This window comes from Drosophila simulans, chromosome 2L (assembly GCF_016746395.2).
Source record: "Drosophila simulans strain w501 chromosome 2L, Prin_Dsim_3.1, whole genome shotgun sequence".
Classification (NCBI taxonomy): domain Eukaryota; kingdom Metazoa; phylum Arthropoda; class Insecta; order Diptera; family Drosophilidae; genus Drosophila; species Drosophila simulans.
This window is the reverse complement of record NC_052520.2, coordinates 20,858,637-20,871,090: the sequence shown is the minus strand read 5'-3', so window position 1 is coordinate 20,871,090 and position 12,454 is coordinate 20,858,637. Positions and strand designations below refer to the sequence as shown.

The window sequence follows — 12,454 nt, the reverse complement described above, 5'->3', positions numbered from 1 at the left end:
AAGTTAAAAATTAAATATATTTTAAACAGGACAACAATAACTTCGGAATTATCAGTATAATGGAATTATTCATGTACGTAAATAAAATAAACAAAAGAAAAAAAATGAAAACCAAAAAATATTTTAAAAGTTAAAAAAAAACCTAAAGGCAAAATAAAAATATTTAAAATCAAACAAATATTAAAAGCCTCACCGTTTTGTAATGTTTTTAAACACATTTGATTTTTTTATGTATATAGGAAAGCACTTATCGGTATACATATTTGTGTTTATTAAACAAACTTCTAGAATTTATACGAATCTAGCGATCAACCATAGAATTGGGACATGAAGAGCTTTGGAAATAGTATAATTTTGAACTGCGGCACACTAGCCAAGTTAATCTAGCCATGTCCGGCTGTCTGTCCGTCCGTATGGACGAGGATATTTCGGGAACTATAAGAGCTGAAAAGCAAAGATTAGACGCCTAGATTTTACTGAAGCTGAAGAAGTGAAAGCTTGTTTCAAATAATGGTGTCGCCCACAAACAGAAAATTCTGTCGAATTTTGATATATGCTTTGATATTGAAATTGTAGCGTGCGGTGCCGAATCCCACTGCCATAGAAAAAAATAAATAGTTTAGCAAAAAGAGTGATTATGGCACTAGTTTCATTAAAAATATATATTGCTTCTACGCGTATTCGGGGCAAATAATTTGTTTCATTTATGTTATACTTTGCGATCGCATTTCAGGCAGAGTAATTTAAAGCATAACATGGTGAATAGCTTCCGCTTTTAATTGGTACCGTTTATTTTGTCAATATTCGGTGGCGACACAAAAGAATTTCTTAATTGAGCGAATTTAAATTTATACATCAAGTATCTAAGAATTTCAACAAAAGTACGCTCTGAAACAATTCTTAATCCGAGGGTAAAATTCTTTACAAAATTATTACTCAGGAGGCGAGGGATTCCCATCATGCTCCTGATCGGGTTGATGATGGTGATGATGATGGCGATGATGATGATGATGATGGTGCCGATGTGGTAGATGTGTTTCTACCTCTGGTATCAATTCTAGATCTCCATCAGAAGTTGGAACAGCATCGATTTGTGTTGACTTGTCCAGTTTCCAGCCTATCTCTGGAGGTGGAGTGACTGTCTTCTGTGACTTTAGTGAGAACATGGACCCGATTTTCTTTAGTTTGCTGTGGACTGAAGCTTCTACGTCCTGATATCCTGAGCTTTTAAGACTTTTCATTGACAATCCCTGCGACTTGAAAGAATGCTTGGAGCGGCTCGACGAGGAACTGGACGAAGTTGAGCTTCCAGACCCAGAACTTGTATGTACAGGTTTAGTGGTTATCCATATTCTAGCCGCAAACAAAGCCTCTGATTTAAAAGCCTCCTTAAGCGAGATCTACAAATAAGTAAAAGAGTTCTATTGAATTTGTCCCAAAGTAAAATTAATCATTTCAGCATAGTAGAATAAAAAACCGGTACAAAAATTTTAATATCAATTACCTTTTCTTCAATTGCTACCGATTTCACGTTCCAGAGAAACTCCGTACATCCTAGAACCATTGCTGCAAACAAGCCGAGGCCCAGCACCAGAAAGACTCCACCCACGTTTTCCAATCCAAGCTCGGGCGTGTCTCCTCCATCTTCGTCGCTCTTTTCGCAGTTCCCGCCGCCGTGCATCTCCTTCCACCACTTTCGCTTTAGTTCCGCCAGCTGACCAAGCTCGCCCAACTTCAGCACTGCCGCACTGATCTGTTTGCGATACGGAGAATCTGAAATAAACTATTAGATCTTGGGCAACATTTGGAATACAAGATTAGAGGATTGGAACAGCAGCTCAGTACAATCACGGAGCGAACTTGCAATCTTTAGGGACCCATCTATGCCTAAAAAGGGCAAGGTGCCATCAGGCTTCCGGACTTGTGTAACCTGGCAAGCAGAGGAGCTGCTTTGGGGGCTTTCAGGTTAAAGGTTAAAATGTCTAAAATGTCCTATCCAAGATCCCAAGTAATTTAATGAGAAATTTACATAGATGGAAAATTAATTTATCTTAAAAGTATATTAGCATATTGGACCACTTACTAAAGGGCATTGCTATGCCATAGCTCTTGTAGTCTAGCCAGCCACCGATCTGCACCAGGTCGCACTTTCGCTCCACATTGTACTCCAATGTGGTAGACTCCATTAAAAAGGCGTATAGATTCTTGCCTTTTTGTACCCTCTCGACGCCCTCGTCGTTGGTTTTTGTGAAAACTGAAGGACTGGCGCTTTCCATGGCGGTCCACATCTTCTGGTAAGTGCTAAAGTTTGAGTCCCGAAAGAACCCCATTGTGGAACCACCAGCCATAGCCCCGTATTTAATTTTACTTTGTGCAGCCAGATCCTCGGCACTGTTGATGGAGTTCGCCTGCCGAGAATTGGTTAGAAAGGCAGCCAGATTAGCCGTGTAGGAATTCAGCATCATTAGTGCGAAGAACCACCACATTCCAGTGACCAACCTGGTTGAGGCAGCCCTGGAAAATAATTGATCTGTAACACAAAATAATTTCCATATAATACCTTCTTACTTCGGCAAAATGTCACAGCCTTGCCCCATCAATGAGCCTATCGAGAGCCATGTAGTGTTCATAATCGACCATATGTTCTCCACTTCTTCGGGTTCCTTGCAAGGATGAGGGTTTTCCCAGTCGTCGGGCGCCATGCGAGCCAATGCAAACAAAAGAAGGGAGATGAAGAGATATGCGGAGCCCATGTAGATCCACACATCCAAGGAGAATGGAGATAAAAACGAAAACAAGTCAGTGGGTGGTGTGGGAGGCTTCGAAAACAGTATGCTGATTCCTAGGGTCATGAATGGAGGTGTAAAGTCAACTGCCTGACGTCGGGATGATGTCATTGTCAAATCGCAGATTCCAAGGTCAGCATTCTAAAAGGAAAACAAGAGATAACACTATATCCTGGCAAAAAACAAAATCAAAACGAAAAAATTTTGTGCGGACAGCGTTTTGCAGTCTGTGGTCATTACAGTGAACGTGAACAAAGCCAATGATAAAAAAAATAAAAAAAATCAAAATGTGAACGCTAGATCGACTCGGCTTGTGTTACTGAGCTATATATTAATATAATCCCTGTTACTTCACTATTATTTAACATACCCCATCAATCAGTTGCCTCACTATGCCATCCCAGGTCTGGGTCACCTTGTTTAGAGCGCCGTACTTGCCGTCAGGGGACATTCGGAACTCGAACTTAAAGTTCAGCATTTTGGCAATTTCGTTGATTAGGTCTATAGAGTATCCCTCGTAACGGGAATTTCCCGTCAGGACTTCACCTTCCTGGGGCTCTCGAAGCGTAAGGAATGGGGCTCCCAGGCGTGAGGATACAATAAATGTTTTGTTCGACAGCTTCTGTCCAACTCTCTTCTCGCTCTCTTCGTCGTCATTAAGCACATCCAATCCGTTCACTGGATCCCAAGTGGCTAAGTCCAAAAAGCCATCAGAGTTTAATTCCATAAAACGCAGGGTGAAAAAGCTTCTTTGTCCATTCTCATTAAAGTCAATTCGTCCCGTCGAAGTCTCCTCGGACCGCTATGAAAATCTCTTGATAATAAGTTATGATATAAAGCTTCACAAGCTAAGAAAACAAGAGAGAAAGCTAAAGTCGAGTAGCCCGACTATCAGATACCCGTTACTCAGTTAGTTGAAGCTAGTGGAGTAGAACGAAGAATTGCAAAAAAATAATAAAATTAAATGAAAACAATTTTTCAAAAGTAAGGCGGTGCCAGTTTTTGGGTGATAGAATACCAAAATGTGTTTGGTATTCTGATAGAATTTGGCAAGAAAAATAATAAAACGAAAAAATTAAAACATTTCTCATAAGTGTGGGCGTGGCAGTTTTGTGCGGTTTCTGAGTGTGGACGTGGGCATATCAGTAAACAAACTTTCTCTGTGTATACGTCTCTAAAACATGCATACTTTATCTCAACTAGCTTTATAGTTCCTGAGATCACGACGTTCATACTGACAGACGGACATGTCCAGATCGACTAGGATATTAATCCTGATAAAGAATATATATACTTTACAGGGTCGGAAACGCTCCATTAACCTGTAACATACTTTTCATCGAATCTAGAATATCCTTTCATCGTACGTAACGGTTAATAATGCTTCCAAAGCGTTGACCTATGTATCTTAGTTATGTATTTTGCGATTTAGAGACATGTGAGAGCTTATATAGCTCTACCTCCTTAAACACGGTACCGTGGTACCAGGTCGCCAGAATATTTGGATCGTTTGAATAATTTTGGTTTGTTTTTTGTCTTTAAGAAAAATATAAATTTTCAAAAGATCTTACCGCCTTTATGAACTCAATAATGCGTTTACCAAATGGCCACGGTTTTTTTCGCCTACATTCTAGATCGGGAGCGGTGAGCTCCTCGAAGATTCCGAGTTCGGTAAGTCCTTTAGAAAAGAGCCAAACGGCGTCATTGAGCAGAATCATTTGGGACTTCACTCTATTTGGGTCGACTTTAAAGTAGCGTCCCTCCCGTTTTTCGCGTTCTTCCCAGTCGTGCACTACATTTTTCACGTGAAAGTCGGATGGATCCATTAGTCGAACCGTAGTTATGTTGGCCTCGACCCCGGAAAGTTCACCGAAATCGATGGAATGGGTGTCTAGGAGCGGTATGAAAACGCTCTTAAGGTATAAAACGGCGTTAAGTATTAACACTTTTGCTTATTTGTAAAATACGAACCTGATACTCGCCCAACATTTTCAGCTCATTTGCCTGTTGCAATATTTTTAATAGATTGTCGGGGGCACAATGTAGGATGAGGCAGTTATCGGTGGAGAGTTTGATTTCCTTTAAAAATGGCCGGTGGTCGTCATCCGGCCCCAGTTGTTTTACTGTGGTTGGATTGCTGCTGGGCTCACCGACTTGCAAAATATCCTGAAGTTGTTGAAGCTCTAAGTGGTCAGAAAAATTAGAATATCTTCCACGATCCTCGTTTAGAAGTTACCCTTGTCAGTCTCATAGACAACTGTAAAGCTACGCCAGGCAAAGCTCTGCACAATCTCCGCCAGCCCCTGGGACAACAAGAGGTTATCGGGATGAACATTGAGGGTCATTGTAGAGTGTTCTCGATCTGGGATGGATTCATTGGGTATCCAGTCATATACTATGTGCGGAATATCGAGTGTGTCGCATATTGAGGCAATTATGTCTGCATTAGGGAAGGCGCATTACATCAACTTTAATATTTTGAATTTCTTAATACTCACCTGAACTGCTGCCTGTGCTGGGTCCAAAAATGGCGATTACTCCTTGCGAAATTAAATTGCACACTAAAAATGTGTGATGTGTGATGTATTAATAGAATCAACAGTTTGTCATTTTTATAAAAGAGCACAAACTCGTTTGCCGTTTTTTGAAAATCGCAAGCAGCTAGATCTAATTAAACGGCAATGATGAGTACCCTCTAACAGCCCTCAAGACTTACCTATTTTTTCCATGATGAAACTGTCATCGGTGTTAGCATACACCACAATTGGAACCAACTCTACATTCCGCTCCAATATGTTTGCACGGTCCACCGCTGTTCGGAATGCGATTTCCGACTCATCTTTGTCTGATGTGAAGATGCTACCTGCAGAAGAGGCAAACTGTACCGATCCGGGTCCCATGAGGTCGAGACTGTGACCTAGTTGGAAACACTTACCCACCATAAACTGACTTCTGTCAATGTCTGCGAGGACTGGCAGCGCGATCAGAAGAAAGTGAGTGAGGAATAGGAAAAACATTATGCGCGCTATAGCTTCAAGATATCCATGGAATTGAACTGGCCAAAAGGTTGCTGTGCTGATGATGTAAAGCCGAAAAATACAAATTTGTGCCCACTTTCAACTGTGATGCTCGAGGCCTGCAATGCAAATGCAATGAGTAATAGCCGACATAGAAACCAGAACGGAAGCAGAACTGTGCTAAATTTAAAGGCGTGCGAGATTCAGAGATCCCAAGAGAGTGCCCCATGCAGTTTGTTTTGCTCTGTGCATTCTAAACAACATCAATCGTGTTGAGAGGAACCGAGAAAAGTGTTTTATACGCACTTAAAGCGGTGCCCACTACACTTTGCCCACGTCTTGCCACAATGCACACTTATACCTGTTACTCGTAGACTGAAAGGGTATACTAGATTCGTTGAAAAGTACGTAATAGGTAAAAGTAATATACATAAAAGTAATAATAATATACATATACAAATGCTATATGCTATTTGCTATAGCTACTTTAACGCTTGCAAGCATACAAGCCAAAACTTCCACGCCCAAAATTTGGAAATATATTTTCACCTTTTTCCTATCTTATGCCAACATCTTTAAAATTCTCCCTCGCTCGATATCTGACAGTCGAGGAACCTGCCGTTTTCTCCTGAATATGTAACCGAAGATATGGAGTAACACATTGCGAACCCTCTTTTTATATGTATGTTATATGTAGTATATTTATACCTCGGTAAATAACTGTGTATAAATAATTTCAATGATCAATGAACTCAAATCCCATTTGGCCAATTGACTTTTAATGGTGCTGCGGTCCTGGCCCAAATCAAAGTTCAATGCGCCCTGTGTCTCGTACATGTATCCTGTGTCCTGTATGTTCCCCGGATGCATAATTAAATCGTCGCTTAATTGATTGCGACTCCGTTTCTGTCATTTGACCTGCTCCTCCTCTTGTTATTCGGCCAAACAGTAAAAAAACACTTACTTATTTCCGGTTTAAGCTTTATACATACATGCATACATACTTTTATACATTTTCGATTTTGATTTATATTCAAACAAAAACACATTAGCTATGAGGTAATAGGAACTCAAAGGTGTGAGCTTTAAGACGAACTATACGTCCTAAAACCAATACTATATAGTTGTCTCACTTAAATATGTATGTACACATGTACATACGTATGTTTTTTTTAATTCATTTATTAGACATTTAACAATGAACATAATTAATTTTGAGGGGAAATCCAGAACCTTCTGCGGTATGGCCGTATGTTTGTAGGTGTATATGTATGTAAGTATCGCTGCAGCGAACAGAAAACTTTTTAAGTCTATTTTTGGTAAAAAAAATATATTTGTGTTTTAATTGAAGGCAATTTTTGTAAATATTCCTACGTTTCTGCGTTTGCCCTAATTTTGTAAATCAATTAAAGTTCTTGGTCATCTGCGGTTAGCACCGACAAATGCCCTCTGATAATAATGCTGATAATGTACCTATGCACGTATCAAATGTACATATGTACAGATATGTACATAAATATGCAAGAGACGTCGCTGTTTCGAATCCTTCTTGGGAAAACTGAAATAAGATGCAAAACAAACAGGAATGACATACATACATACAACAAGTATTGTAACATATAACTTTCGTCTACATGAGTATCAACACAGCCAACCATTGCACTATGGCCCAGAATTCGTTTTTTTTGGCATAAAGTCTAAGTTTTTATGTCAATATATTGTCCTTTAGCAATTATTTTCTAAAAGAAAATTGATCATATAAATAAAAAAAAATTGACCGAAAGCTTTGCTAAAGCTTTTTATGAGCAATTAGGGGTGCAGTGTTAAACAGCTGATTGAGAGAAGGCAATTCCCGCCAAATTATTTGCTTATTTTTGCACGATTGTTAATACGCATCCATAAATTATAGTAAAATATGGAAAATAAAAGCCAAGGTTTGCTGTTTTAACGTATGTAGTTAATATATGTGTAGTTGTACTGTTTTTTGTTTGTGTAACATCCAATTTATGTGTATTTTAACAGAAAATCTAACGTGTACTCTCTTTTTCGTGGAGTATAACTCATTTTCTGACAAATGTTAAAAACGTCAGTTTGTACCTTTTACTATTGTCTTTGACGGTAAAGTAATATGTTTTGCCCATTTTAGCTCGTTTTCTAAAAATTAGATTTTATGTAGGCAAGTTCGAGTCAGACATAACGACCTCCTGGACATTTGGAGGCGTAACAATCGGCCAATAAGTTATGTTTCAGATTACGTTTATTCCGCAATCAACAACAATAATCTGGGATCGAAAAAGACAGAAGAGATTGATTGATCAACTGTTTCTGCTAGAAAAGAATGCAGGAGGGACGTTGCCTTGTTCTTAAAGAAACTTTAAAAACACCAGAATTTCCAAGCGAATCGAGGATGCAAATTCAATGGCTAAAACTAACTCCTCTTTCACCAGATGAAGCTCCTGGAAAAGGTATACGCATGTATTATATTTAAAAAAAAAACAATAAAAATTCGTTGACTTCTGAGTCATAGTTTATATGAGAGGCAAAAGAGGGCGTGGTCGCCCAGACCAAATTTTGTGTGCAAGCTATTTGTGATTTAACAACAAAATGTACAAAGTTTCAAATCTGGAGCTTAATTTGTAGACTTTATGTCAAAAAAAAAATAGAATTCTGGACCACAGTGCATTGCAGAGTATGCTGATATAACGGCTCTCGGAGTAAGTAAGTGAGCGTGCCCAAAAAGAAACAAGAGAGAATTCTATAGTTCAGTTCCCCGACTATCAGATACTCGTTACTCTGCTAGTATGAATGCGAACGCGAAACTTCATAATTTTTCTGGGATATCGATACATATTGGGGAATAAAATGAGAAAAAGTTTAAAAATTGTTCAAAAGTGTGGCCAAAGACACTAGAATAACAACATGCGTAACGCCATACGAATTTTTGGCACACGATTTTTTCGCCGGGGCTCTAGAGGTGGCTCCAGGCTCTCTCGAGTTTTTGTTCGAGAGAGAAAGAGCGGAGAGCGCTACAGTGAACAGTTTTTTTCTACGCATACAGTGATAGCAGACAACTAGTCGTCCCTAGTCGTCCCTAGAATATTATTGCTCCCGAGATCTCAACGTTCAAACGGACCTAAAGACAGTCGTGTCCACATCGATTCGCCTTGTGATATATACAAATAATGGGTTACTAAGTTAACCCGAGGGTACCTAGCTTTACGAAAGCTAGGCTTTAATAGCTAGCCTCTTATAAGTTAATCCAGTTTATTTGTTTCATAATTTGTTTGTGCTTTATTTAATAACACAATTCAATGAACTGACAAAATTGTGCAGCTAATTTACAAGCTAAAACCGGAGTTGCCTGAGTTACCCATTAACCCACATACTGTTTATTTCCACAAAAGTAACCAATTCTATTCATTAAATCTTCTGTATAAATCTTCGGTATGTTGAACTAGTAGCCAGTTTTGTAGATTTTTTCGTCTCGTTCCTCTTTTGGCCTAATCCAATCTTGCGACTAATTAAATGTACTCACACGAAAAAAACCACCCGAGTGCAGTTGAGAAACCCAAATAAATTATTGTGGGTCATGCAACTGCGTTAGGAATTACGGGTTGGCTTGAAGGACATATTTATGTGGCCCCCAAAGGAGCAACTTGTCCCACAAATGCGCCAAAATATAATGTGGCGCCACTCTGAGCGAAAGTGCGTGTATGCAATTATAGGTTTAGCTTGGGAAATTCATAGTACTCAATATAAATAAATACGAGAAGCTTAACCTATATTCGGGGCTGGGAATTCGGATCTGTATTTGAATGAGGATGTGGATGGTATACGAGCACTCTTTGACATATGCAGACAGGCGCCTGACACAAATTTCCATCCGACTTACACAACTAGTTCGCCCAGAAAGTGCGAAGACGGCGTCCGACTGGTGCTGCAATTTCAAATTCCATGCACCGCATCGAAGCGCAAAACAATTTGTGACATGTCCTCCGACGAGGACTTCCACTCGCATTTCTCCGGGCGCCACCAGGAACTCCACGCCCCCGTTGCGTAGCGGCCGCACACATTGCTGTGCTCAAAAGAGTGGACTTCAGTAGGGAACAAAAGATGTTGCACGGGCACACGAAGAAAAGTCAAATAACTTATACAGTAGTTCAAGGTATGTGTTATACAAAGTATGTATATTCTTGATCAGGATCAATACCCAAGTCGATCAAGCCATGTCCGTCTTTCCGTATGAACGTCGAGATCTCCGGAACCATTAAAAGTAGACGCAGCGCAAGTTTGTTGACCCATGTTGCCACGCCCACTCTAACGACCACAAATCGCACAAAACTGCCACGCCCACACTTTTGAAAAACGTGTTGAAATGTTTTAACATTTTTATTAGTCTTGTAATTTTCTATCGATTTTCTTTAACGCTCTTAAACCGCCCAAAACTGCCACGCCCACATTTTTAAAAAATGGTTGGAATTTTAAAATAATTTTATTAATCGCTTAAATTTCTATCGATTTGCCAAAAAACTTTTGTCATGCCCACTCTAACGCCCTAAAGCCGCTAAATCGTTCACGTCCACACTTTTGAAGTATTTTTAAGTTCTTTCTCATTTTATTCCCCAATATCTATCGATATCCCTGAAAAATTTTGAAATTTGGCGTTCGCATTTTGATTATCTGAGTAAAGGGTATTTGATAGTCGGGGAACTCGAATATATTATTCTATCTTGTCTTTTTTAATAATTAGATGTTTTAGTGATATTTCTTTCAGCGAATTTATTTTTTCGTAGTGCATGATCCATGATGCAAGAGGACACGACCACCCTTCTGGCGAGTCGTGTGGGTGGTTGAGTCCTTTAAAGGAGCAGACACCACCCAAGCCCTTGTTAATTGCAGGCTATGCGGAAGTTTCGAAGGATTTTTGCTTTAATTACATTTTTATAATAAATTCGTATAACACACATTTTAATGGTGGCAAAAATTCTAGCAACGCCTTCAAGAAAATGCCGGCCCTTTGCTTGGAGAAATCACCCTTGGAAGTGGAAGACCTCCCTTATTATTATCCTTATAGCAATTAATAAATGGTTTTTGGTGTGACTAAGTCTTATATCCGAATATGATTATAATGAGCAACCCCAAAAAGTCTGTTTATAACTTTCGTTAAGTAGATTAAATTATATTAAAGAAATCACAAGCATAGTGCCATCTATTTAGGCAATTTACCTTTTGATGAAAATTTAAACCGTAGCCACAGTAACATAGGAATTAAAGTAGCCTAGAATCGAAAATCCAATTCTTTTCAGTTCAGTAGGCGATGATTATACATTTTATAGATGTCAAACCATAGACCCAGCGTTCCCATCGAATATCTCATTCAGTTTTTGAGTCTTGCTAAATTCATACGTTTTCATTCGTTTCGTTTTCTATAGTTATTTGAATAAAAATATCAAAATTTTTCAAAAAAAAAAACAGTATTAAAATTTTGTCCGAGTCCGTATTGCTTCTTTTTGTTCTCCCATTTTGTGTGAACCATTTAGAAGGAAGTAAAGTAAAAACGGTGGCCCTGTGAAAATTGTTTTGATATATGAGAACAGTACGATAACGAATTCAGAAAAAAACATTACGAAAAGAAAGAGGAAGTAGTGAAACAGGCGCCAAACCCAGTAAGAAATACACCCAACACCCAAGAATTATAATTTCTCATTTATATTTGCGTTGCCCTGCATTTATCTTTCCATATCCAGCTTTCGTTGTTTCTTCCAATAGAATAATCGATAGCAACCCTGTTTTGCACATTTTCCATCTTAACGTCAATTTACAATATAAACGAATGCAATCACAAACAATGCAATCAAAAAAGAGTAATTGAACAATACTTTGTTAATACGTTTTAAAAAACATTTTTTATTAGCAGTTACCAATCGAGAAGCCAAAATGACTGAGAACATTGTTTGTCACAAGTGCCAGGAGGCCATCACCAAGCGAATGATCACCGCCCTGGGCAAGACGTGGCATCCGGAGCACTTCCTGTGCCGTCACTGCGATGAGCAGATCCTGGACGCCACCTTCAATGTTCAGAGCGGAGAGCCGGTGTGCAACAAGTGCTTCGTGGAGCGGTACACCTACACCTGTGCCGGCTGCAAGAAGCCGATTCTTGAAAAAACGATCTGCGCCATGGGGGAGAGCTGGCACGAGGATTGCTTTTGTTGCGGCGGTGCCTGCAAGAAGCCGCTGGCCAACCAAACCTTCTATGAGCGCGACGGCAAGCCCTATTGCAAACAGGATTACGAGGACCTCTTCGCTGCCAGGTGCGCCAAGTGTGAGAAGCCTATAACGGACTCGGCGGTGCTCGCCATGAATGTGAAGTGGCATCGCGATTGCTTCCGGTGCAACAAGTGCGAGAATCCTATAACCTCGCAGACCTTTACCATAGACGGAGACAAGCCCGTGTGCCCCGCCTGCAATTGCTAAAATAGTCCGAGATCACCATGGTGCATCCTTGCTCTTCCCCCAAATTGTTAATTTGCTTCCTTACACTAAAGTTGAAATAGTTCCCGATGCTTAGTAAGCCTAGAGGCATTCATGAAATCAGATCCACACATTTAACACACACACACAAACACTAAATAAAAAGAAAAAAAGAAATAA

General features: G+C 39.5%; 2 protein-coding genes across 6 annotated transcripts; one reads left to right on the top strand and one right to left on the bottom strand.

The window, feature by feature from the left end:
• Positions 1 to 239: 239 nt before the first annotated feature.
• LOC6733059 (glutamate receptor ionotropic, kainate 2) lies at positions 240 to 5,963 on the bottom strand. Of its 4 annotated transcripts, none has more exons than XM_016180478.3 (11): positions 5,722 to 5,956; positions 5,503 to 5,649; positions 5,285 to 5,347; positions 5,023 to 5,226; positions 4,758 to 4,969; positions 4,358 to 4,699; positions 3,157 to 3,588; positions 2,569 to 2,927; positions 2,084 to 2,514; positions 1,505 to 1,773; positions 240 to 1,400 (listed from the first exon to the last, which is right to left on the bottom strand). In XM_016180478.3, exons 1-11 carry the CDS (start codon positions 5,801 to 5,803, stop codon positions 933 to 935), a joined length of 3,009 nt encoding a protein of 1,002 aa, XP_016025744.1. In that variant the 5' UTR covers positions 5,804 to 5,956; the 3' UTR covers positions 240 to 932. The 4 variants fall into 4 exon arrangements, 2 of the variants coding, with proteins under 2 accessions (XP_016025744.1, XP_039154383.1); XR_005545080.2 differs by lacking the exon at positions 240 to 1,400 and having other exon boundaries at positions 1,634 to 1,773; positions 2,084 to 2,408; positions 2,500 to 2,514; positions 5,722 to 5,963; XR_006542189.1 differs by lacking the exon at positions 240 to 1,400 and having other exon boundaries at positions 1,688 to 1,992; positions 2,084 to 2,408; positions 2,500 to 2,514; positions 5,722 to 5,963.
• A 5,478-nt stretch (positions 5,964 to 11,441) lies between these two features.
• On the top strand, positions 11,442 to 12,454 carry LOC120285248 (transforming growth factor beta-1-induced transcript 1 protein). 2 transcript variants are annotated; one of them, XM_039296591.2, is made up of 2 exons: positions 11,442 to 11,469; positions 11,718 to 12,454. In XM_039296591.2, the coding sequence occupies exon 2, from the start codon at positions 11,741 to 11,743 to the stop codon at positions 12,275 to 12,277; it is 537 nt and encodes a 178-aa protein (XP_039152525.1). In that variant the 5' UTR covers positions 11,442 to 11,469; positions 11,718 to 11,740; the 3' UTR covers positions 12,278 to 12,454. The 2 variants fall into 2 exon arrangements, with proteins under 2 accessions (XP_039152525.1, XP_039152520.1); XM_039296586.2 differs by lacking the exon at positions 11,442 to 11,469 and adding an exon at positions 11,637 to 11,667 and having other exon boundaries at positions 11,721 to 12,454.

What these genes read in the sequence shown, in the direction of transcription:
- LOC6733059 (XM_016180478.3), bottom strand. Translation starts at nt 5,803, where the DNA reads ATGTTTTTCCTATTCCTCACTCACTTTCTTCTGATCGCGCTGCCAGTC. An exon ending in AAATGTTGGGCGAGTATCAG is followed by an intron (nt 4,700 to 4,757) that starts GTTCGTATTTTA and finishes TTATACCTTAAG; the next exon opens with AGCGTTTTCATACCGCTCCT. An exon ending in TGAGGCAACTGATTGATGGG is followed by an intron (nt 2,928 to 3,156) that starts GTATGTTAAATA and finishes TTTTCCTTTTAG; the next exon opens with AATGCTGACCTTGGAATCTG.
- LOC120285248 (XM_039296586.2), top strand. Translation starts at nt 11,637, where the DNA reads ATGCAATCACAAACAATGCAATCAAAAAAGA. An exon ending in AACAATGCAATCAAAAAAGA is followed by an intron (nt 11,668 to 11,720) that starts GTAATTGAACAA and finishes TTTTATTAGCAG; the next exon opens with TTACCAATCGAGAAGCCAAA.